The sequence below is a fragment of the Arvicanthis niloticus genome, chromosome 7, assembly GCF_011762505.2.
Source record: "Arvicanthis niloticus isolate mArvNil1 chromosome 7, mArvNil1.pat.X, whole genome shotgun sequence".
Lineage (NCBI taxonomy): Eukaryota > Metazoa > Chordata > Mammalia > Rodentia > Muridae > Arvicanthis > Arvicanthis niloticus.
The window spans coordinates 42,787,421-42,811,009 of record NC_047664.1 but is presented as its reverse complement, the minus strand read 5'-3'; the positions used below and the strand labels follow the sequence as shown (position 1 = coordinate 42,811,009).

Sequence of the window (23,589 nt, the reverse complement as noted above, 5' to 3'; positions counted from 1 at the left end):
TGTCTTGGAGGGAGGGGGTGTGACCAACCCTATTTATTGCTCCTTGTATGGATCCTGACTCCAGGGTAGGCTAATGCTGTGAAACGGCTGGAGACAGATGGAGATAAAGCCATTCCTGTGACTAGGTGGTTTCTAACTCCTTTCTCAGCTGCCAAGAGGACAACCTGATGTCAGACAGGTGTCTTCAAGCCCTTTCCTCTGTCTGGAGAAGCCTGGAAAGGCACCCTAGAGGAGACTGTGGGCCCTAGCCAAGCTGACCTGACTTGACTCCAAGGCAGCCTGGACCCTGCCAAAGCCTGGGCAGAGAAGCCCGTGCAGCATCCTCACACCTCCCTTTTGAAGAAGGGGCCCTCCTGAAGAGTTTGGAATCTGGACCTATAGGCTGCTCCTGAAGGTTTCTGTTATTCCTCGGGTCCTCTGGGGGGATATTTAGAGCCCCAATAACAACCATGGGACGTCTAAGTTCTCTGGGGAACAGAATGACGGTTGCGGATGGTGAGGTGCTGCTCCTCCCGCGCCGGCCCGCAGCCCTTCTTTTGTAGCTTCGCTTCCACATCCAAGCAGTGTTCCCTATCCTGCATCCTGCAAGCCAGGCTTGTTAGAGGTCTGTGAAGTGCAGTGGCCTTCATTGGGGTGGCCGCGACAGCTGCCTGGGGCAGCCTAGAACCTCGTTCTGGGTCTCTGTGCTATCCAGGCGGGCTGAAGCTGCGGTCCGGTCCGGAGATTCTCACCTTCCCTTCTGCCCTGACCACAGACAGCTTTGGCTAGCCTGCCTCTCCTGCGCAGAAGTGTAAGCTCTGAACACCTGTCCTCTTCTTCCCACACTCTAGGCAAGCATCCCTAGTGGACAGCACTACCTCACATCCTGCAACCTCCCTCTTTTTATAGGGACCCGCCCTCATTTTCCTTCCCTCTCCCATCCAGCCTCACACTAAGGGCCACCGAGGTTTATCACCTACTCTGTCCTCCGAAAATCTTTGTCATCCTTCAGAATTCTCAAATCTGATCGACGGTGCGCCTGCATCTTGTCTTCATCCACCTTTGGGGCTCCCTGGCTTCCCAGCATCTCCCCACGCCCCTCCTTCCCCTCCTTCCTCCCAATCGCCCCGCGCTCGAACGCTGCCCCAGGGTTGCGCAGCCCGTCCGGGTATTCCCCTAGTCAGGCATCGGGAATCTCAGGTTCTCCTTCCTCTGGTCGGGGAGCGCGCGGGGTCCCCGGGGGACCCCCAACGCAGCCGCGTGCTCCTTTGTGCAACCGATCCGCGCGCGGGCGGCGCTGCGTCAAGGCGGAGGCGCATCGGCGCGGCCCCACGCGCACTCCCGTGCGCGGCCCCCGGGAACGGCAGGAAGGAGGCGGCGCGCGGAGGCGGGAGGCACAGAACCCAATAGCTGATCCCCCGGCCGCGGCACCGCCTCCGCCATTGCTGCGCGCGGGAGCGGGCGACCCGGAGCCTCGGAGCGCGCTTGGAGCCCAGATCTGCCGGAGCCAGGCGTGGGGTGAGTGCAGGTGGCGAGCGGGGCGGGCAGCGGAGCACATCTCAAGCAGAGGGCCGCGGGAGACCCGCAGGAGGCCAGCGCCACCGGACAGGGGACGCGTCCAGAAAGGCTGGGCACGGGTGGCATCCCCTCACCCGGCCGTAATTTGCCTTGCGGGATGGGAGTCTTTCTATGTCAGTCAATACACAGCCTGAGACTCTGTTCCGGCTGCGATCGCCGCGTCCCTGCCACCTCTCTGGGGAGATCAGTCGGGGACGGCGGCCGCGGGGACAGCGGGTGGGTGTGCGAAGTCTTCTTGGCTGTGCCCCGCCCCGGCTGGGCTACCGTTCGCCCTGACCCCCGCGCGGCCCTCCCTCCGCAGGCCGCAGCCTCGGGTCTTTCGCAACCATGGTGAAGTTGGGGAACAATTTCGCAGAGAAGGGCACCAAGCAGCCACTGCTGGAGGATGGCTTCGACACCATTCCTCTGATGACGCCCCTCGATGTCAACCAGCTGCAGTTCCCACCCCCAGATAAGGTATGAGCCCCTGACATTCCCGCGCTGCTGAGTGTGCACCCCTAAATATTCAGCTGCAACTGAAACAAAAGAAACGCCTTGTGCACGTTGAGAGGTGGAGGCGGGCTCAGCCAGGAGGAGGAAGGCAGGGCGAGCACAATGTACCCTCGTGATTATGGGTTTGGTGATGCTGGAGGCCCCCCGCCTTAGATGACACCTTTGTCTCTTCAGTGGAAGTCCCCCTCTTGATTTGGGGGAGTCTCATGAGAGCGATGCTGGCAGGGGGTGGGGGTCAGGAGTGAGCTCAGCTAGCTGGTCCTGTGCCTTATTGTGCCAGGTTTCAGCTCCACTTGCCTCACTGGGTGTGTGCTCTCGCTCCTCTTTGTTCCTTTTGTGACATCTCCAGATCTGAGCTTGAGCTCGACAATGCTAGTCAGTGTAACCAGGACCATCTTTATCCTGATGGTATTTTTTCCCCTGATTTAAAGACTCCCCTCTTAAACACTGCATCCAGTGAGGTATCATTGCTCCACAAAGCCGTTTTCAGGCCATAACGTTTAAAAGCAATTTCTACCCTTAAAGTAGAAGATAGCGTCACCTCACGCTAATGTAAAGCTACACGCCCTGCATCTCCAGTCCCAACACAAAGGAGCTTGCTCACTATTCCCACATGCTTTCACATTTATTGTCTTCATTTCTTTCCCGATAAAGAGGCTCTGGCTCCAGGCTCTGTGCTCACTGGGCAGCAGTAGAATGGGATATAGAAGGGACCTGCCGTGGGTCTTCAATGGTGACTGTTGGAGGTTTCTTTCACTCCTAAACTTAGCTTCCCAAAGTGTTTTCATCCCCCTAATTCTACTGTCTTTTTTTAAGGGTGGGGTGGGGGGATGGCAACATGGGAGCAGGGAAGGGGCTGCCAGCAGGTGTTCCCCTTTGGGAAAGGAAGCTCATCTGCTGTTCATACACTGAGTGGCATGAACCTGTGTACCCCATGCCACAGCTGTTGGTCCAGACTGGCCTTCATAGGAGAGACAGGGCTGTTGAGTCTTTGACCCCCACCCTGTGTCGGGCTGTCGGCTTAGTCCCTATCCCCCGAACCCTCTCGCCTTGATATGTGCAGCCAAGGAGCACCAGAAGCCTGTGCCAGGAACTCTGTGTCCTGAGACAGCGTCTCTACCAGCCGGCTTCCTCTGCTCGGCCCAAGCATCCTGTTTGCCCTCAGTGTGTTCCGTTCCAGAGCTGCCTGCAATGGTCAGCCACAAGACGGAGGGCTTCAGGCAACTCCCACGTTCTGCCTGCCAGTTCTGTTGCTCGGGAGTAGGCCAGGTGGCCCTGCAAGGCACTGAGTCTCTCTCTCCTCTCCTGAGGTAACTGATGGAGGTGCTCCCTAAAAAGGTATTCCTGTGGGAAGAGGCCCTTGAGCTAGAAGGCTTCCAAAGTTGCCGAAGAGGAGACAGATTCTCAGAGTTCACCAAATGCACCCAAGGTCATCATGCTGAAGGTCACTGGCCTCCTAGGAGTTTCTAGCCTTGCTGCTTAGTCCACTCGGCTTATAACTGGACACCTCTCACATCTGACATGATTCAGGGGTGAGGTGGGGGAATGGGACTTCTGAGAGCCAGCTTGCACCCACCTGAGAATATGCACTGGTGCTGAGGGCTGCCATTCACATCAGGGACATAGCCTTGCCTGACATCAATTAGGTGCACTTGCCACACCACACCAGGCGCTGTCCTGTGCACTTCATAGGTTAACCGTCAACATGCCCACATCTCTGCGAGGCACCACTACCGTTGCCTTCATTTGACAGACACAGCAATGAAGGGCTAGACTAGAGAGCTTTAACAGACCCTTCCAAGGTCACCTGTCCGTTAGTGGTAGATACGGTTTGAATTTAGGTGTGCTAAGTGGCCACAGATGTTCTCACTCTTACAGTTCCAGATGCCTTATAGCCTCCAGGTATGAATAAGACAGGAAGAAGCCTTCTGTACTCAGGGTCAAGTGAAGTAGATCCAAACTGTTCAAGGTCACAAGGCTACATGGGTGCAGCTGGCTTGTGAGGATGGCAGGCCAGAGCTCAGTGCTGCCTTGGAATATGATGTCTTGAAGGGGTGGATACCCCCCTGTCTACTTCAGGAGAGTGGCATGGCGGAAGTAAAACTTGACAGTACACACTGAAGCTCAAGGCTCTCTGCCTCAATGACAGGTATAGGCTGCTTTCACTAAGACCACTCTCGAGGCTGGTTCCACAGGTCACGGCTGGAGTGGAGTGTCCCCCCAGTCACTTGCTTGGGGTTTGTCCCGAGTCACTCAGTTCTCCTTGGAGTCACTCGGTTCCCCTTGTCCTATTGTCAGGACAAGTGGGTGTCTCCTAAACCATGGAACAATAAAGGACATTCTCCCTCCAGGAGAAGTATAGGGGGTGGTTGGTTCTCTCCCAGCCCATAGCCACTGCTGGGTACCTGCTCTAGGAGTGAGTTTGGGGATTGGAGGTTGGTAACTCCTTGACCTCACTCTCCCTGTCCAAGGAAAAGAGAAAGGCAATGGGTCTTCAACAGAGGCAGAGCTGGGGAGACCAAGATGGGAATGTCCCTGTAGCATGGAGCATGGGTTTCCAGGTTCACATGAGAGAGTGGTGGGTGAAGAAAGAAAGAGACCCTCCACACACGCTCTGTAGTCCAAGAGGCTCCCTGAGCAGTTTATTTCCAGGTGCTAGTTCTTGGATGCTAGGCAGTTGTGTTCAGATCTCCCCTAGTGACACACATGTCCAGCAGGTGGGTAGCACAGAAATGCCAATAGGAGAGAGTAGAGGTATCCCCTCCACCCCCTGGGCTAGGGCTCTTCTACAGTGGATACTCCATCTGCCAGCCATTATTGCTGTGGCCTTGACCAGTGAGCGTTGCTTCTATGTCCCCATGGTCTGTATTTTTCCTGGGACTGCTGTAGGACCATGAATAGGCAATGTCTCTGAAAGCGTCTGCACGGAGAGTTCTCGGTGGAAGCTGTTCTCATTGCCTAGAGGAGCGGTGGGTATCTCTGAACTTGACAGTCCCAGACCCACCTGCTCAGGGCAGATGTGTCTGAACACATCTGGCTTACTGCTGACCATATACCTCTCTGTTTCCTGGCTAAGGTCGTCGTGAAAACTAAGACTGAATATGAACCTGACCGCAAGAAAGGAAAAGCCCGTCCTCCCAAGATAGCCGAGTTCACCGTCAGCATCACGGAGGGTGTCACCGAGAGGTTTAAGGTGAGTGGTCCAGGCTGAGCTGCTACCCTTAGGCTGGGAGGCATCTGCCAGGCTGCAGAGAGGTCTTTTAAAGGGGCAGAAACAGGATGTGATTCTATTTATCCAGGCTGTGCAGATCCAACAGTTTCCAGTCCCAACCGGGTTGCTCTCCATGGGTTTTTTGTTTGTTTTTTTAAGTTTTTCCTTTTTCTTTGTCTTGTCCTCCAAAATAATCAGGTATCGTTTATTTTTATAACAGGGAAAACCTACCCATGAACTTCCCTTTAGGCAAAGGCAAAAAGCGTGAACAAACATTTAGCAAACATGGAAATATTTGCCTGACAGTTGCAGGAAGGAAGCAGACAGCCCAAGACACTTATACCTACCTATCCAGGCAGGGCTCTGTGCCTAGGCGAGCTCCTCCTCCAAGGGATCCCACATGAACAGGGTACTCTCCTACACCACACCTCATGAGGGTGGGTTGGGTACTTCTCATTGGGTTGGTCTCCAAGTCTGTCTTCTGTAGTTCTTGGGTACTAGGCTCTCCCACATTCCACCTCATGGTGGGGGGTGGGGGGGTGGGGGGGCGGGGGGGACTGCAGGCTTATTGGTCCCAGCTCTCTATGGCAGAGCCATGACCGGAGTCTGTCTGGCTGTAGAGCCCATGTGTTCAACCTTCAATCCTTCTTCACCATCTTCTACCCCCAGCAATGGCTGCTGAAAGGGTTGGAATGCCAGTGAGCTCTGGTGGGAGGAGCCTTCCTCACAGCAAGGGTGCGTGTCCTCTAAATTGCTATCTGCTGAGGAACAAGCTGGGATGCTGGTATTCTGGCAACCTCACTCTTCAGGAAATATGTAAGAGAAAATAAAATGATGTCTATGGACCAGATTCAAAAGGGTTAGTTGGAAGGCATCCTCAGACCTTAATAAGTGGTCTTGGATGAATGGATGGTCATCCACTAGATGTATGAACAATCTCTTCATGAGTGTGCCAGTGCAGACCCACTCCTGGCACATTGTAGGGCATCTATATTATCTATGTCTAGTTCTTGGGTGGTCGTGGGAACTACAGAGGACAGGCTTGGGGAATCAACCCTAGTTCATAGCTGCAAGGGAATCCAGAAAAGCAGAGTGTTTTCATGGAGTTTTTAAAACAGATTCCCTTCTTCCTGTTGCTTCTCACTGTGGTCTGGGTCTTCCTGGTACAATGGGTCAGTGAGTAGTATGGTACCCAGGTATTTACTCCATCGGTTGAGTGTCTCTGTGTGCCAGGCTCTGTTCCCTCTGGTGTTCTTGGTTTGTGTTTATCTTACATGCTTACCTGAGGCAGGTCCCTAGGCCCCTTGCCTAAGGCACGGGTGATGCATCTGACTTTTCCAGCCTCCTTTCTCTTCCCTGCTAGTAACAGGTATGCTTTTCCAATAGGGACCTAAGGTGCAGAAGTGCAGTGGTCTGTGTCTGCATCCCTGTGGGTATGGAAGGGTGTCAGGTATGCTGAGCTGCTCTTCTTGGATCAGGGGGTGGCTTTTAACATGTTTGAGGTTCATGGCCAGTATTAAGATGAATTGACTTGAGGTCAGCATCTCCGTCTACTGTGGGATCAGCATAGTTGCCATTTGTTGACGTATTTTTGCCTATCAGCATCATGGGTACTTGGGATGAGATACAGGAGCAGACCCGAGTGTCAAAGCTACACTGAATGTCACCTTGTCTGAACATGTCCTGGCTTCTTGTATCTGATTGGGTTTTTGTCCCCATCACACTTTAGGTCAGAGAGTAGTATGGTAACCAAATATCCTTCCATCTGTTGAGTGTCTCTGTGTGCCGGGCTCTGTCCCCTTTGGCTTTCTTGGTTTGTGTTTTTCTCACACGCTCACCTGAGATGGGTCCCTAGGTCCCTTGCCTAAGGCACAAGTGACGCAGATTTGGCCCCAGGGCTCTAGGCAGTCATGGCTGGGCCTCTGCATGGTTACCTGGCTTCTGTTGCCCAGAACCTCAGGGCTCAGAAGATACAGGAAGCCCTCAGACAGTCTCTACCATTCCAGTGGCAGGCTGCTGGGCTCAGGAAGCCTACTTCACCTCTTGCTTTCTCCCGGGTGTCTGGGAAAATACTGGATACAGTGGGGACCCACTAGAGGGTTGCTCTGCGCTGCAGTATTGCCTGGTCTCACACACGGCCGTCAGTGTTTCCCTAAGCCTGGCTTCTGTGCTTTCTTTATGTCACCCCCAGAGGATGTCTGGGACTCCTCTCATCTTGGGTTCTAAAACCTGGTACTTCCATTATGAACTCCCAAGAGATGATTGAGCCCCATCCCCAGGCAGGACTCTGTCCCCCTCTCTCTCCCTTCACACTGAGGCTCCCAGAGGTGAGTTTATCCCAAGTTCCTGCTGCTCTCTGCCAGGAGGTGGTGCTTACAGAAGCAAGCTTTTTATCTTTTTGATGCCACAAGTGATTCGGGAAGTAGGGTGCCATCTCTCTCTTTCCATGTCAGTCAGGGGGAGACTGAAACAGAGCGTGAGCTCAGGAAGTCTGCTCTTGGGTTGTGGCATTGGAGAGCACAGGTTTGCAAGGATGTCATTCACTACACCCCTTTCCTCTGCTGATGCAGACCCCTTCCTACACCTACCACTGCTGCCTTGCACCCCACAGACCCGGGTCTCCTTCCTGCTCCAGCAGCTGAGCCAGATGGCACCCCTGACAAGTGTCCTTTTCCCTCTGCTGTCTTGTTTCTGTGTCACAACTCCCAGCCCCACTGCCCTCCAGCTGTCCTCTTTTAAGAAGCTGGACTAGTTTATACCTCTCTCTCTCTGGGCATGGGCCCTGTGATCTGAGATCCCAAGCAGGCACTGAAGAGTTGGTCTTATGAAGCAGAGGCCCCGTTGACCTGGCTCATGACCTTGAAAAAGGAAACCAGGCTGTAGCAGCCCCCTGAGATATGAATGCTGGCCAAACATGAAGGTGTAGGGTCTGTATGTGCAGACAGCACTTACGAGTAGCCTGTGCCAGCACTGTCAGAGTCCTCGATACCATCGCTCTGGCGCTTACCACACTCTCAGTAAGAGCTGGCTAAGTCAATGAGTGACTCATCCATCATTCCGGTAGACTCCTGTGGAAGGGGGTTGGCATGATTTCTAGGGTGTCCCCGTGGGCTCCTTAACAGCCAGGTAGCTCAACCGATCTAGCCTTTTTCCTGGGCCATAGATGGGTATGTGCTCTCTATAGGGGACACTTGGACAGTTGTTACGGGGCCAGCAGATGACAGTCTTAGTCAGGAAATGGCAGAAGGAGGGTAGGATCCCCGAAACTCAGCTGCTAGGGCTGGTTCCTCTGAGCACAATGAGGTGAGCAGTGCCCTGGGGGCACCGAGGGCTGGCTTACAGGACCGGCCCATGTTCTTAGGGCATCCCTTGCTTTTGTCAGCTCTGAGATGCTTTGAAACCAGAAAGTTAGTTCCTCACATGGACCTGAGAGTTCCACAAGGTTCCACCCAGGCAGCATACATTTCAGTCAGCTGGACAGTTGGAGTAATGTCTCTGGAGGTTCCATGCTTTTCTTAATGGGGGGGGGGGGAACAGTCTGACATAGCAGCAGAAACATTTGGAGGGCTGGAGTCCTTTAGAGATGCTAAGATTGTCCACCCTTCTATAAAGTTCTCTCGGCCTTTAAGACTTAATGATATTTTCCATGTCCCTGAGTGCAGACATACAATAGGCCATGTACCTGCTGTGCATAATACTGTCAGCTGGCTGAAGGTTGGGGGTCTTTTCCAAACATGGGGGTTTGCGAGAAGAAACAGGATATCTGGAATCAGGGACCTACCCTCTGAGTATCCCACGAGGGATTATTCACGGTGATGGTAGGAATAGCATACCATTCTGACGGCGATAGTTTGGATCTTTTCTTCTGTATGTGTGTAAGTCCAGGGAAGGAGATCCTGCCTTTTAGACCTTGAAGCAGCAGATAAGTTGTGTGCACATGTGAGCCTCTTTGTCCTTTATTTGTATTGTTAAGGTGTGCCCATCTCAACTTCAGAGGACACCCTTGAAACAAAGTGTCTTTTTTGGATATTACACTGTGGTTATCACAGGAGGGTTAATCTCTTGGCTGCAAGGTTGCTAGGTTGGTTGCTAGGTGACAGCTGGCGCAGGGGGTGGGGGGTAGGGTTCATAAGATTGCTACACAGGGATAGCAGGATGATTCACTGTGTGGCAGCCAAAAGCCTAGGCTTCCAATGAGGCTTGAGTCAACAGGGAGAGCAGCCATTTAATTAATCAGAGGTGTTTTTACACGGAGCGTAAATATAGGTTAAGATGTTGCTCAAATGCGATAAACCTAAACATAAAAAAAAAAAAAAAAAAAAAAAAAAAACCCAAAAACAAAACTGTGCTTTCCCACGTGAGCAGGTAGTGTGTAATGGCTGTTGGGCTGCTTCTTAATGTCCTGGGAGATGGATGCACAACAAGGCAGACTCAGGGAAAGTTTGGCCAGGTTCTCCTGCTCCCTGTGCTTTGTGGCTGCCAGGGTGAAGAAGACTGTCTTCTGAGGTCTGCACTCTCCCTTTCCAATCCAGTTAAGGGTTCTGGGGTGGAACCACAGCCCTCTCTGGTACCACCTTAAGAAATTCTTAAGGCCAGCCTTGCACATGGCCACCTTTCAAGGTCAGTGAAGAGCCGGGAGGCTATCTTAGGACAGGCCACTTAAGGATGGTCCTCAGAGCTGGCAGCCGGATGCTGCAGTGCAGGTGTCCCTTGGCATGCATGCTGTTGCAAATGATGCTGTGGGTGGTTTGTTTCTTTCTCTCTCGTCCTTAATGACCTTGAGCTTCCTGTGTGCCTGCTTTGCACACTCCCTACTAATCCCCATGGCAGGTTCTAAGTCACACTTGTTAACTGTTTATAAACGGTGATGCAATTTTTCTACATCCAGTAGAGTATGGGTGTCTTCATTCACGGTAGCAAGAGAGACTACTTTAGAAACTTGTTTAAATGCCCTGAGGGCCTGCAGCTGGGACCACCCAGACCTGTGGCTGCAGAGTCCACAGATTCTGGGTCTAGCTATGGAGTGGGGGCTTCTTTCCTACTTAAGTAAAATGTAGGTTGAATCACCTTGGGGGTTGTGTCTATGTTCTCTTCTCTATGGTACCTAAAATATTTAGTCTTGTAAACACTTGGAGGTTTCAAGATTCATTCTCTGACAGATTTTTTTCTTTCCTTTCCTGTACTGCATTAGTCAGCAAAAGGTTTCTTTCCTTTCCCTTCCCCCTGAGGGATGGAGGACAGAGACTGTAAGTGACCTCACACCATTGACCTACTCAGCCCCGGCCCTTCATGAGCCTTGTTTTTCATGCCCTTGCTCTTCTCACTAAGGAGTAGCCCCAAGGTCAGCTGTAACAGGGATGAGTACAGGACTCAGACCTAGGACACCCACCCCGTGTCTGTGTGATTGTGAGTGTCTCTCCCACCGTTCTTGGCTGGGATTCTGCTGGTTTGTGCCTGGTGGGCAGTGTTGTAAGAATGGTCAGTAGCCAGTGCCTTGGCAATTGGATGACTGGGACCCATACCCATAGACTGTGACACTTTGGTGAAAGGCAGAAGGCTAAGTGGGAGGGGGGATTCTGAGCAGTACTTGGCAACCACACTGGGTCTAAGCACCCTTCCCTGCTTCACTGGGATCACTCCGAGACCCTTTCCCCCTCATTATTCTCACTGGGTCACACCCTGAGCCCCATCTCTTCCTTAGTCTCATCAAGGGACACAGTCTGTTCCTCACTGTTCCTTTCCAGGAAATGCTCCTCAGAACCTACTGGCTTCCTGCACAGGGCTGCTCTGGCTTGGGGATACCAGCATCCAGGGACTCTTGCTTTCCTCCTCTGGTCCATTAAAATACAGATACAAAACTCACCATTTCAAAGTACAGTTTAGTGACACTGAGCAGTTGCCAACTGTCAAGATGTAGAACATTTCATTATCGGGGAAGCTGTGAGCCCCACCCGACAGCCCCTAACGGCCACTGATCAGTTTTCTGCTCCCACGGTGTCCTTTGTCAGGACCCATCACAAAAGTGGAACGTACAGTATGCAAGCTTTTATGTCTGACTTTTGCTCAGCATCACATGGTCAAGGTTCATCTATTGCAGTATGAATCAGAACTTCATTCCTTTTGAAGGCCAAGTAATATTCTGTTGTGTAGACATACCACATTTTTAAAATTCAGCCATAGTGTTTCTTTGTATAAACGTTTGCTTGAAAGCCTGTTTTTTATTCTTGTAGGTGAATACCCAAGAGTAGGATTGCTGGTTGCCATGGTAATTCTTGTAGTTTATGTTGTGTTTCTTACATCAGGGCCATCATTTTTCATTGCTATCAGGGTTCCAGGGTCTCCTCTGCACATCACCAGCTCTTGGTACAGCCATTACAGTGGGTGTGGTGTGGCATCTCCTTGGTATGATTTGCATTTCCCCAATGCCTCGCCACCTCGACCTGCTTCCTGAGGTCTTGCCACACTGAGGACTTGTCTAGATTCCAGTTCCTTGATATGCTGATGGGCAGCTCAGTCAGCTGGCTCATGTCCCCACTCCTCATAGGTCATGATGCAACTAGTCACCATGTTTTTGATACCACAGGCCTCTCTGATCTCCACCTCCCCTTTTTCTCACCTCTCAATGAACTCTTTGTCTCTTGAGGCCAATGCTCCTCCAGGAGATCTCCAGAGTAGTCAGAGCTGCCTCCGTGTCCTGCCTCTCTCGTGACACTTCTTATTTGCCTGTACTGACTTGACACCAGGGTGATACAGTGGCACCTGCAGGCTGCTCAGCCAACTCTTGAGACAGATACTTTGGTTAGCTCATGTCAGATCACCTGAGAAAGTTCCTGGACTACTTGGGGATTCCTAAGGTAGGAGAAGGTAGGACCTTCTGGCTGAAGGCACTTTGGCCTCACAGGCCCCTTCATGAAGAGAAAAGCAAATGTTGACAGGCTTGGTCTAGAGATAAGTCTAGCCAGTTTGTTATGTACTCCTTGTTGTATTAATTTTTTTCCTTCTGATTTAACACACACTTGTCTGAGTTGAAAATATGGTGGTAGGTGAGCTTTGTGGCAAGGCCTGAATTCCAATCGATTGTGAGGCTGAGGCCAGTTCACAGCCAGCCTGGGCAACTTAATGAGGCATAGTCTCAAAATAAAAGTGGACCCAGTCACCATATCCCCTGTACCTGGGAGAGGTGTGGCCCAGAGGGCAGCTCTTTGTGAGTCAACTCCTTTCTTGTCAAGGGAATCTCTAGGTTTTTTTGTCCATGGCTGAGAAGGGTAGGGTCAGCCTGGTCTGGAAGCCTGTGGCTCGCCTAGGCCTCCTCAGGATACAAAGGACAAAGCTCTACTGGGTATGGTCCCATCCTATGTGTGAGGCTATTTATTTAATTAAACCCAAAATACCAAGCCATGTTCACGCTGTGTCTGCTGAGTGGACAATTCTTGGGTTGGTTCTAGGTGCCAGAGGCCTGCCTAGGAAGTACTAATTTGGAGGTGGGCTATGTGCCAGCCTAGGCTGGGGGAGGGGGGGGGGTCCAGGGGTCTGTTCCTTGCCTTTCTGTTTTTGTACCTTCACTTCACTCTCCCCTACATCCCCATCTCTGCTCTGTCCCTAAATCAACCTGACACTCTTAGGAGGACGCCGATGAGGCGATGAAGGTTCACGTGGTGTTTTAGTTATGGTTTTATTGCTGTGAACAGACACCATGACCAAGGCAACATTATAAAGACAATATATAGTTGAGGCTGGCTTACAGGTTCAGAGGTCCAGTAGATTATCATCAAGGTGGAAACATGGCAGCATCCAGGCAGGCATGGTGCAGGAGGAGCTGAGAGTTCTACATCTTCATCTGAAGGCTGCTATCGGAAGACTGACTTCCAGGAAGTTAAGATAAAGGTCTTAAAGCCCACACCCACAGTGACACACCTACTCCAAACAAGGCCACACTTACTCCTACAGGGCCACACCTTCTAATAGTGCCACTCCTGGGCCAAGCATATATAACCCATCACACCTGGGTAACCCAGGTTGTCTTCCCATCCCAAGATCCTTGGTAAGTTCCAAGTTTCTCAGCCCAGTTTGTGTTACTGAAACACCGGGGATCTGGCTGTTGTTTGTTTTGTGCATGTGTGAAGGCAGGAGGGCAACCTTGTGTGTCATCCCTCAGGCCATGGCCACCCTTTTCTTGAGAGCAGGTTTCTTTCTGCCTCAGAAAATCACCGGTTGTGCTAGGGTGGATGGCCGTATCCTGTCTCTGTCTGCCCAGTGCTGGGGTTACAAGCAAATGATTTTGTTTGTTTGTTTTAATGTGGAAAGCCTTTAATACTGTGCCAAGACAAAGCATCATAATGGAGAGGGTCTAGTGAGGCTTAGCTGCTCACTCATGGCAGCCAGGAAGTTGGGGTGGGGCAAGGGGCCAGGGATAAGATGCCCCTTCAACCCCCAGTGCTCACTTGTTCTAGCCAGGCCCCACCTCCTGAGAGTCTTTCAGCTATGAACTTGTCCATGGAGTAACTCACTGATAAAGTTGGCACCTATACAATTACCCATTCATCTCAGTAGCTCTACCAGCTGCTGACCAAGTCTTCAACAGTAAGCGTTTTAGGAGAACACTTTAATATTCAAACCTAAATGGTAGCCCAGTAGCCCCAGGTTACAGGAATTCTGCCCATAAGTGGGACCCTCTATTTGTGCCCATGGCTTCTGCTCAGACCAAGCACAGGGAATACTTGGGCGCCATTCAGCAATCCTGATGTCCGTTTCTCATTCATGATAGTCGCTGTCACTGTTGTGGGTGGGGCTCCAATGATGTTAACATAGTCTGGTTTGTGCCTGGTCTGGGTCATTCTGAGAAGCTTCCATATTTCTTCCTTCATGGTCCCTCCCGGGGTTCCTAGCTTCCCTGGAGTCCTGATGGCCCAGATAAAGGTGTTTCCTCTTTGATATCTAGGCCTTTGTCATGAACCAAGTGTGACATCAAGGGTTTTCAGCTTCTGCATGGAGGCTGGGTGTGCCCACTGTGTGCCTGCCTGTGATCTCTTGCAGACCATAAACATCAGCATGGGACTGGAACCTCTATTTTGTAGGTGAGAGACTGAGGATCACAAGGGGTTCTCTTCTCAGGCCATCTTCCTTCCAGCCCCTGCTGTGAAGGGCTGGCTCACCCTTCTTTTGGTTACTCTGTCCTGCAGTTGATTGAAGGATGAGTGGTTGGTGGTCTAACTCTTCTGGAACTGGACTCTCTGTTTGTCCTTGTAGAGAAGGCCTCAGGGAGAGTTCCCAAACCTGGAGGAATTGCAAATGTCTGACTCAGTCATTTTGTTCTGTGTTCTAGAATTGTCTCATGGGTATGTGTATGTGGGGGAGGGGAAGAGGTCATGAAGGTCTCCAAACTGGGACACACTTTATTCCCAGGAGTCAGGAAGGAGCTGATAATTTGTTATTTGGTACCTGCCCATATAGCTGGTGTTCAGAACAAGGCTGGGGTGTTTCAAACCCTCCCCGGGGTCCAGAGATTGGCCAGGGCTTTGAAGGGTAAGAAAATGAGAAGACACAAAATGAGTTTTGAAAAAGGTTGGGGAATCTGCAGAAGAAATGTGTGTGGGAACTGTCTTCAAGGAAGGTGACCCAGGTCTGTGCTCCTTAGCACAAATCCTGTGACTGCCTGAACAAACTACCCTGAGGTGGGGGAACCCTAGATGTCCTCAGGTTTCTGGAGGCAAGAGAATTCTGAAGTTGAAGTGTCTGTGGGATACACTGTCTCAGAGTCCCATTGTGGAGTTACCACCATCTCTGGGGCTGCTGCATGCATTATTCCAGCCTCCATCCACACATGATGGTCACACCAGTGTGTCTCTGCCTCAGTTCCTTTTCTTGTAATGACACTGGCCAGACTTGACAAGTCATCTGAACACAACCCATGTGCAAAAGCTCATTTTCAAATGAGGCCCCAGCCCCAGACACTTGTGCTGGACACACTGTATTTCCCTGTGGGTCGGGAGCATGGTTCCTAGTCCTCTATTTTGTTGTTTTCCAGATACCTGTAAGGCTGACAGCCATTGTCCCCTGGCTTTATGATTTTTAAATATTAAAAAAAACCTTAATAGAGTATTAAAAATAAAAAATTAGTACAATATTAATTACCTCTGTATGTGTGTGTGTGTGTGTGTGTGTGTGAGAGAGAGAGAGAGAGAGAGAGAGAGAGAGAGAGAGAGAGTCAGGGACAGAGAGACAGAGACAGACAGGCAGCTTTCAGGAGTCAGTTTTCTCCTATTATGTGGGTTTCTGGGATTGAACTCAGATCAATCATCAAGCTCGGTGCCAAGCACCTTTACCCATGGAGCCATCTTGTCAGCCTTGCTATATTTTTAAAATTTTTATTTTACTTTGAGGCAGGATATCAAGTAGTTCAGACTGGCCTTGAATTTGCTGTGTGGTTGGAAATGAACTTCTGATCCTCCTGAAGTGCCTGGGTTACAGGTGTGCAGCATCTCCATGACTCAGCCGTGTGGGTAGGAACAGTGAGTGGAGAGGAGAGGCAGGCAGCCGGCTCCCTGGCAGGGTGGATTCCTGCCAGGCAGTGTTTCTGGGTGAGGCAACCTGTGTTGAGATCCTGATCCAGCCCCACCTCTCTGTCAAGGGCCCAAGTCGCCTGGGAGTCATGTGGCCAGTGTCAAGGCTGTCCTGAGTCTGCACAGGGCTTACCTTGTAGCCTAGGATGCTCGAAACACATGGTGACATGTGGATGTTTTGAAAAGTTAGAGCATACAAAATGACCGACCAATCAAAGGTTTCCCCAGGCTTTTTGCGCATGTGCACATACCTATGTGTATGATAGCTTGCATCTGTCAATCAGCTGTCTTCCCAGTCCCAAGGCAATCTCTGCCTCTTCCCGCAGGTCTCCGTGCTGGTCCTCTTTGCCCTGGCCTTCCTCACCTGTGTCGTCTTCCTGGTGGTCTACAAAGTGTACAAATATGACCGCGCCTGCCCTGATGGGTTTGTCTTGAAGGTAAGGCCTTGCATGCCAACCCTCAGCCTCCAGGATGCCTTTGAACCTCTTTCCTCCCCAATCCTAGGGCCTTATAACAGCAGGCTGTACACCTTCAGTGAGGAGGGTCCTCACTGAAGACCCCGCCTGGGCAGCCAGGCTTGTTCCTGGGGAAGATACCTCCCAGGGGGTGGGGGTGGGGCAGAAAGTGCCAGGCTGACACTTCCATTCAGTACCTGGCAGGAGTAGGGTGCAATGACCAACAGGAAAGCCCTGCCCCAAACCACACAAAGGGGACCACCTGCCTACGGGTTGTTCTTGGGTTCTCCTGTGGGTTCGCTGCAGGGGCCATGTTGACACCTGCGCACATGGAAATGTTCTCTCCGCTTCTGTGCCTCCTTCCCATGAGCCTGCTGTCGGCACAGATGCATTTGCACAGAGGACTAAGGAAGCAAAATAGGAGGCAGGGAAGACAGGGCGGAGATAGGAGCTGGAGCAGAGCAGAGGTGTAGCCCACTTGCTAGAGGCTTCCATGTCTCATTCACTCTGGTTCTGAACTTTCCAGAGCTGATGGGAAATGGTCCTGTGCAGGCTTTGGCACTGCTGACGTGTGAACAGAGCAGGTGCTGAGAGTGTGTGCTAGCCTGCACTGCTTGTGGGTCCTTGCTGGATGGATGTGTCTGGGTTTTGCTGAGATGAAACTGCAATGCCCTGGCAGAGCAAGTTAGAAGAGCTGAAAGTTCACGTACGGCAGACAGGACCTCTCCTCCACCTTTTACACACTACAAGGTCCTTTGGTGCTTCTGCCTTTCAGTCCTTCCTCCTGCAGCGATTGTAGGATACCTGCCACATGAGAACGCTAGTTGCTCAGGGTGCTAAGTAACCTACAGCCAGGAGCAAAGATCCCACCTTCCCGACACCTTCTGGCCCAAGAAACATGAGACAGGCAGGTGGGCAGGCCTGTGTACACTGAGTGAGGAGGACTTGGCATGGAGTATGGGAGTCTGCCCTTTCTAGAAGGTGGTCCACATTGGGAAAGCTTCTGGAACATAGGGCAAAGTAGGAGATGGAGAGAGTAGCAGGTGGACTGGGGTATGCTTGGTGGCATTAGGGAGAGTGGCCAAAGTACAGCAAGATTGTACACTGCTCAGCACCCTGAGCTCCTAGCAAAGGCACCAGAAAAGGGGGCATGATGAAGATGATCCCTTGGGTCACCTGGACACTGGAAGAGACAGACAGTGTGCTGACAGAAGAGACTGCTGCAGTGGGGCAGGGATGAGAGGGTCTGGATGGCTGACACAGTGGGGATGGAGAGGCAGACCCGTGTGACAGTAGACAGACAGGAAGACTGAATTAGGGAGGCCAGAGGGACAGATGAGGACCACCTGGCCTGAAGCTGGGTTACTCAGGCTGATCATAGGGGGCAGTGGCGCCTCTGTGGGAAACAGATTGGTAGGAGATAGCTCCCTACTGTAGCCACTGTCACAGATGATGGGCCAGCACTTCACCAACCAGAGCTGTCCTGGGTTTTCTGCCTGGCCCATTGTCTCTGGTTTGGGGGCAAGCACCTTGCCCAGCACAGTGAGAAGCTAAAACTGTTGGTTCCACTCTGCAAACCCAAGTTCTTTGGGAGAAGCAGGTACAGAAGTGTGACGATAAAGAAGATGGAGGCCTGGTCCCAGGCTGACTTCAGATCAGATCCCTAGCTGTGTGGGAGGAGACAGAACATGGATGTAGAAGAGGCCCTACAGGGATTGCTGTCCGCACTCCCTTGGGAACCCAGAACTCCACAGGCAGCTCTGGAGTGTATTGCTGTGGGCGTGTACATTTTCTAGCAGTGTTTTAATGGCAGCAGGCAATGGTGGTGATACAGCGAGGTGAGTGGGAGAGGCTTTCCTCCTTCCCTTCATTCAGGCACACATACATTCCACATCTACCTGGGACGGAGGGCTGGTCATGAGGTCTGTGAGCCACACTTGTCCTGGATGGCCACCTACAGGCCCTAAGGGGGTGCCTCTTCCTTTTTACCAATGGGAAACAGGGTTCAGAGGCTCTTTGTCATGCCCAAGGCCATGTTGTTAAGATCCTTCAACTCTTCGGCATGGATTATCTGAGGGCCTCTGTAAGTGTACCAGCTGAGCCGGGGAATCTGCAGGACAGGATGCCTGGGGCTGGGGGGAAGGGAACCCCAGAAGCCTGAGTCTTACCAAGCAGCCAAATGGCCAAGCTGAGAAGTGTGCAGAAGCAGCTAAAAGGCAGACAGAGCCAGGGTCATGATGTGTGCGCCTTCAGTGCTAGCACTCAGATGGAAGCAGCCTGGGCCATAGTGAGACCCTGTTCACACTCCACAGTAATCCCAGCCCAGGCCATTTGGCAGTCATGCTCCTTCCACACAGGTGACTTGATTTCTTTTACCAAAAGAGTATGTGAGAACCTTTCTCCACATGGGTACAGACTTAATGAACATCTGTGCTCCCAGCTCCTTCTGAGGTTCTTGACACCATCAGCCCCTCAGAGGCCTCTCAGCATCTTCTAGTGGCCATGTTATGTGGGAGGTGTCAGACAATACCTGCTGTCCTCTCAGCCAGGTGCCTGGATGGCAGGGCCGTTTTCCAGCTGCTCCCGGATGCCCACACCTTCCCTGACGTCTTGCTTCTCAGGTCTTGCAAAGCTTTAGCAGGGTCCTGTGCTGTGTGTGCGCCATACTGGACAGGAGTCCTTCCTGCAGCCTTCCTCCCACTTCTCCAAGGACTGGAAAGGCGTGTGTATCAGGACAGAGTGAGGGTGGAGCTGCAGGCTAGAGGAGCTGCATCAGCTCTAGTCCTAGCTGGTCTACATAGCCATTTTCTTCTGCAGCGTAGGGGCTTTCCTTGTGCTGGGCTAGGGTCAGGACACTATTCTGGAGGGTGCTTGGAGTGTTTGATCTTTTCTGTTCATTATCTTTGGCCACACCCTGGCTTCTTTCTAAGCTGTCCCATCCTGACTTTTATCCTTACAGGGGAAGCAGCCGGGCTGTGGGGTACATTAGCCCTCTTTTAGAGATGAGGGGACTAGGGCTCTGAAAGACCACTTGAGATCTCAACTGGGACTATGGTCTAAGCCCAAAGCTAGGTTTTGTCTGTAGCAGTGGGTTTCAGGCAGTGCTAGTCCCTGGGATGCTATACCCTCTATTGCTTTGTGGTTCTTCTGAACTAGCTCTCGGCACTCCCAGGAGCCTGCAGCCACTTTTAAGCTTTATGCTTTAGGGTCTAGTGAGTCTAGTGAGCTGCTGAGACCCCTCTCCACAGGCAAGGGCTGATACTTGACATCATTACCTCACCAGAGGTAGAGACACTTGAGATGCTCAAGGGTTGACAGCTCAGAAAGGACACGCAGGGCACAGTCTGAGCTGTTAGGGGTGTGGCCTTGAGGATGGAACCACGGTTGTATTTTCAGATATCCCGAGTGCTCACTGGGCCCTGCACTGTTTCCATTCATAATCTTCCCAGACCCCAGTGATGACCCACAAGCCCTGCATGGGGCCAGCTCTACCAAGATTCTTTATATTCTGCCTTATACACCTCCTGAGGAGGCGGCCAGTTGGACCTTGGTGAGTGACCAGCAGGGCTATGTTAATTATTGCCTGTGAATTAGGCTGTGTCAGGTTCTTAGCCACCTGCCAACTACTGCCCACAGTCCCAGGCCCTACACCATAACAGACTGTGTGGAAGTTCTTAGGAGAGAGAGCTCACTCTGAAAGAACAGGACCTTCCATAAGTAGCTTCTAGATCTGCCCAGATGGCTGGTCTCCATGACTATAGCCTCCTTTCTCCATCAATGTCCTTCAGGCTCAGTCCTGTGACACCAAGCAATAGCAGAGTGATGTCAAGTAGATCTGGATTCAGAGGGTGATACCGCATCCCAGCTCCAGTGGCCTCTGGCTGAATAAGGACCACACTGCAGACAGCATCCTGCATCCTGGTTCCATCCACACTCACACATGGCACACATGCATGAGTGCATGTGCACACACTTGAGGCCAAGTCAAAGTCTTGTGATCTTACGTCTCAATTACTTTTCCCTGTCCTCTTTTAAGACAGGGTGTCTCACTGAACCTGGCAGTCAGGGATTAGAGGTGTGCCATCTCATGCTCCCACTGTTTAGGTCTGAGCACCCTGACTGCTCTATCTCTACCTCTGAGGGTTGTGAGGGGTTGGCAGTATGGGAGCTGCTGCACCAGGAAGTATAGGTGGCATGCACACATAAGGTCATATGCATCAAGGCAGGAACTCACAAGTGCTGGCTGGACTGAAGATGCCAGTGATAGATTCTGGAAAAGAACAGGTTGGACCCATTGTGGGTAGAGATGATGGAAAGGTCTGTTTCACATTTTTTATGCTGTTGAGTTGGGTAGAGAATCTGGGATCAACACCCTGGATGGGTGGCCCATCTGTAGTGGTAGACAATGATGACAGGAGGTCCCAGCTGGAGCTGTGTTCCCATATCTGCTTGTATGGCTCTCATATCTGCTTCATAAAGCCTCTTCATCTCTCTAGGCTCCACTTTTCCACCTATAATATTGACTGAATGGCATGAACCTCACAGTGAGAGAAATGGCCTGAAAATACTCTAAAGACTTGGGTGTAGCAAAAAGGAAGCCTGTGTGTGGGTGCACACTGCAGTCCCTCCATTCCTTCACTATACGAGGAAGAAGGCTTGAGATCCGCACGACATTCTCTAGGGCAGGGCATCCAATTGGGTTGTCCCATGAACCTGCCCTTGGCTTTCAGACTCAGGCAACAGAAAGTTCCTAGGAACTACTTGCTGGTATCTTGGCAAGCTAACCTGGGTTTGGAGCTGGAAGAACTAGGCCATCTGAGAGGAGAGGGAGAGCAACTCAGCATTGTGTGGCATGGGTGAAAACCAGAAGGGCTTTCTTCTACCTGGGCTGTGGCCTTGGGTGAGATGCTGAACTCAGACTCTCCAGGGAGCTCAGGGATGGCCTCAGCACAGATCTGCTAAGCTACCCTAGGCCTAAAAAGATGAGTGTCTGGGTCTAAAACTCCCAAATGACAGGTTTCCCCCTCTAACAGTTGGGTCTTGAATTCCCACCTGTGCTGGCTTGGTATGACAAGCTTTAGATGGCTGGACAGGATGGGATACTTATTGCTGGTCTCAGAAGCACAAATGGGAGGCAGTACAGGGAGTCAGCCATCTGGAGTTCCGGGTCCATCTTTCGCTGCCCTGTGGCTTTGGGGGTTTTGCTCTCTGGGCAGTCAGAGATGGTTGACAAGGGGAGATGTGGACACTGGCGGGGACAGCTGTTCTTTGGGAGCCATCCCCAAAGCTGCTTGTCACAACCACTCAGGTTCTCTTGGCTCCGTGTTAGTTACATGGCCTTATGGCTGTTACAGGCTGCTATGCTAATTGCATGGCTCATCTTGGAGGATAACCTGCAGGAAGGAGCTAGTTCTCTCCTCCTACCACAGAGCTCCTGAGGATTGAACTAGGGTTGCCAAAGTTGACAGCACCTTTACCCACTGGCCATCTCACTGCCCGCCCAAAGAAAGCCCTCCTCAGTGCTCCTCCTATTTCAGTTGGATTGTTTGTAGGCGTGTCCAAAGTGTCCTTGCTTCTAATAGATGAGTGTGAAGGGAGACACACTGCCTGTTACCTCTCTCCTGGGAGCCCACTGCACCACTGCCAACCTCTACACAGCTGTCTCTCTGAGGGCAGGCCCCACTCCTCTGTCCATGTTAGTCTTTCTTCCTGCAAGCTCAGGGGAGATGCTTAGGAGCTATTGGGGGACAGTAACTGCAGACACACGCTGGCATGCCCTTGTATCTACTGCATCTCCACGGCCTCTTGTCTTCCAGAATACCCAGTGCATCCCAGAAGGCTTGGAGAGCTACTACACGGAGCAAGACTCCAGTGCCCGGGAGAAATTTTACACTGTCATAAACCACTACAACCTGGCCAAGCAGAGCATCACCCGCTCCGTGTCGCCATGGATGTCAGTTCTGTCAGAAGAGAAGCTGTCAGAACAGGAGACCGAAGCTGCAGAGAAGTCAGCTTAGCAAGCAGGGCAGGTTCCTTACAATGTGTCACTTGAAGGCAACAAAGGGACTTTGAGGGACATTTCATTAAATATAATTACCGATAATTTAGAGATTACTCATTTACGGTGCAATTGCTTCTGTTTGCTAATGCTGCTTTGCAAATAAAACTTGCTGCGGACCACCCACAGGCGTAAGAACAAGTGCATCTATCTCAGCATTGCTTAGAGAGCTTGATGCCACTGTCCATGCTGAGGAGTCTTCACTTAGCTCCTTCACTGGATTCACTGGATACTGGCTATGCCAGGGGTCTGGCCATCAGAACAGCGCATTTGGTGGTTCCCTGTTTTCTTTTATACCCCTTTGCTGTCTGCAGACCTTACTCCATAGCCATATCTAGAGTGATCCCGTGTTTTGCCGGTGCCAGTGCTGACTGCCAAGATGCACTATTGAGTGGCGCAGAGAAGGGAAGGTGTGCGCCACGATGCAGCCCTGTCAGGCAATTCTGGGAGGTCCTCTTTGGTATGTCCCCTGAGCAGAGCACAAGGATGGGGTGGGGAGGAGCTGGCTCTGGGCCAGGGGGTTGTCGAGCCTGTTTTTCTGTGGGTGGGCTGTCTGCTGTAATGTGGTAGATAGGAAGAAAACCCACTGGCTTTTTTCTTTCCTGTTATGAATATATTTGCACGTACAGCCCTGAATGCAGGTGCAGTTTTGGTTTTTTGCTTTATTAGCCAGTGGGCAAAGTGAAATGTAATTTTGGGTAAGTCAGGGCTACTCTAGCTTTTCTTCTGTGAACAGATGTGACTCCTGTGCTGTGGGAAGGGGGCAGGACGGTTGGTAGGGGGCTGATGTGGCACCTTGCAAATAGAATATCTAAGTCCACAATCTTTGTATCAAAAGTATGTTTATGTTTCAATCTGAATCTTGACATTAAAGTATATGTTTACAAAATCACCAGTAGGTAAACTAAATGTGTAAGACAATTAAATAGAAAAAGTGATTCCTGATTGTTTTCTTCCATGTTCTCAGAATGTGTTGTTTCTAGTGGGCATGTCAGAAGTCTCAGCATTCTTTAGTAGGTCAGAAATAAGTGGCAAATAGTCTGAGACCTTTGTGAACAAGCATGGTTACTACCATCAGCTCCACTATTGTTTCCTGTGGTATGCTACAGGGACAAAATATTTTATTGTTGAGGTGTTCTGAAACAAAGACCGTGAGCTTATCACAGGGTTGGGGTCACACAGTCACGAGCTTGCAGTGCACTGAGAAGCTGTGAAGAATGCATAAAGTGCAATAAACATGTGCCAAGACTTGTCTGT

General features: G+C 51.3%; 1 protein-coding gene across 1 annotated transcript; it reads left to right on the top strand.

The window, feature by feature from the left end:
* The first annotated feature begins 1,328 nt into the window (after positions 1-1,328).
* Nsg1 (neuronal vesicle trafficking associated 1) lies at positions 1,329-23,270 on the top strand. Its single transcript, XM_034508590.2, has 5 exons — positions 1,329-1,497; positions 1,859-2,013; positions 5,126-5,242; positions 16,146-16,256; positions 22,091-23,270. The coding sequence occupies exons 2-5, from the start codon at positions 1,885-1,887 to the stop codon at positions 22,289-22,291; spliced, it is 558 nt and encodes a 185-aa protein (XP_034364481.1). The 5' UTR covers positions 1,329-1,497; positions 1,859-1,884; the 3' UTR covers positions 22,292-23,270.
* The last annotated feature ends 319 nt before the right edge of the window (positions 23,271-23,589 follow it).

Excerpts from the sequence above, each read along its gene's own strand:
- Nsg1 (XM_034508590.2), top strand. The coding sequence starts at position 1,885 with ATGGTGAAGTTGGGGAACAATTTCGCAGAGAAGGGCACCAAGCAGCCA. Across the intron at positions 2,014-5,125 it reads AGTTCCCACCCCCAGATAAG|GTCGTCGTGAAAACTAAGAC; the intron begins GTATGAGCCCCT and ends TTCCTGGCTAAG. Across the intron at positions 5,243-16,145 it reads GTGTCACCGAGAGGTTTAAG|GTCTCCGTGCTGGTCCTCTT; the intron begins GTGAGTGGTCCA and ends CTCTTCCCGCAG.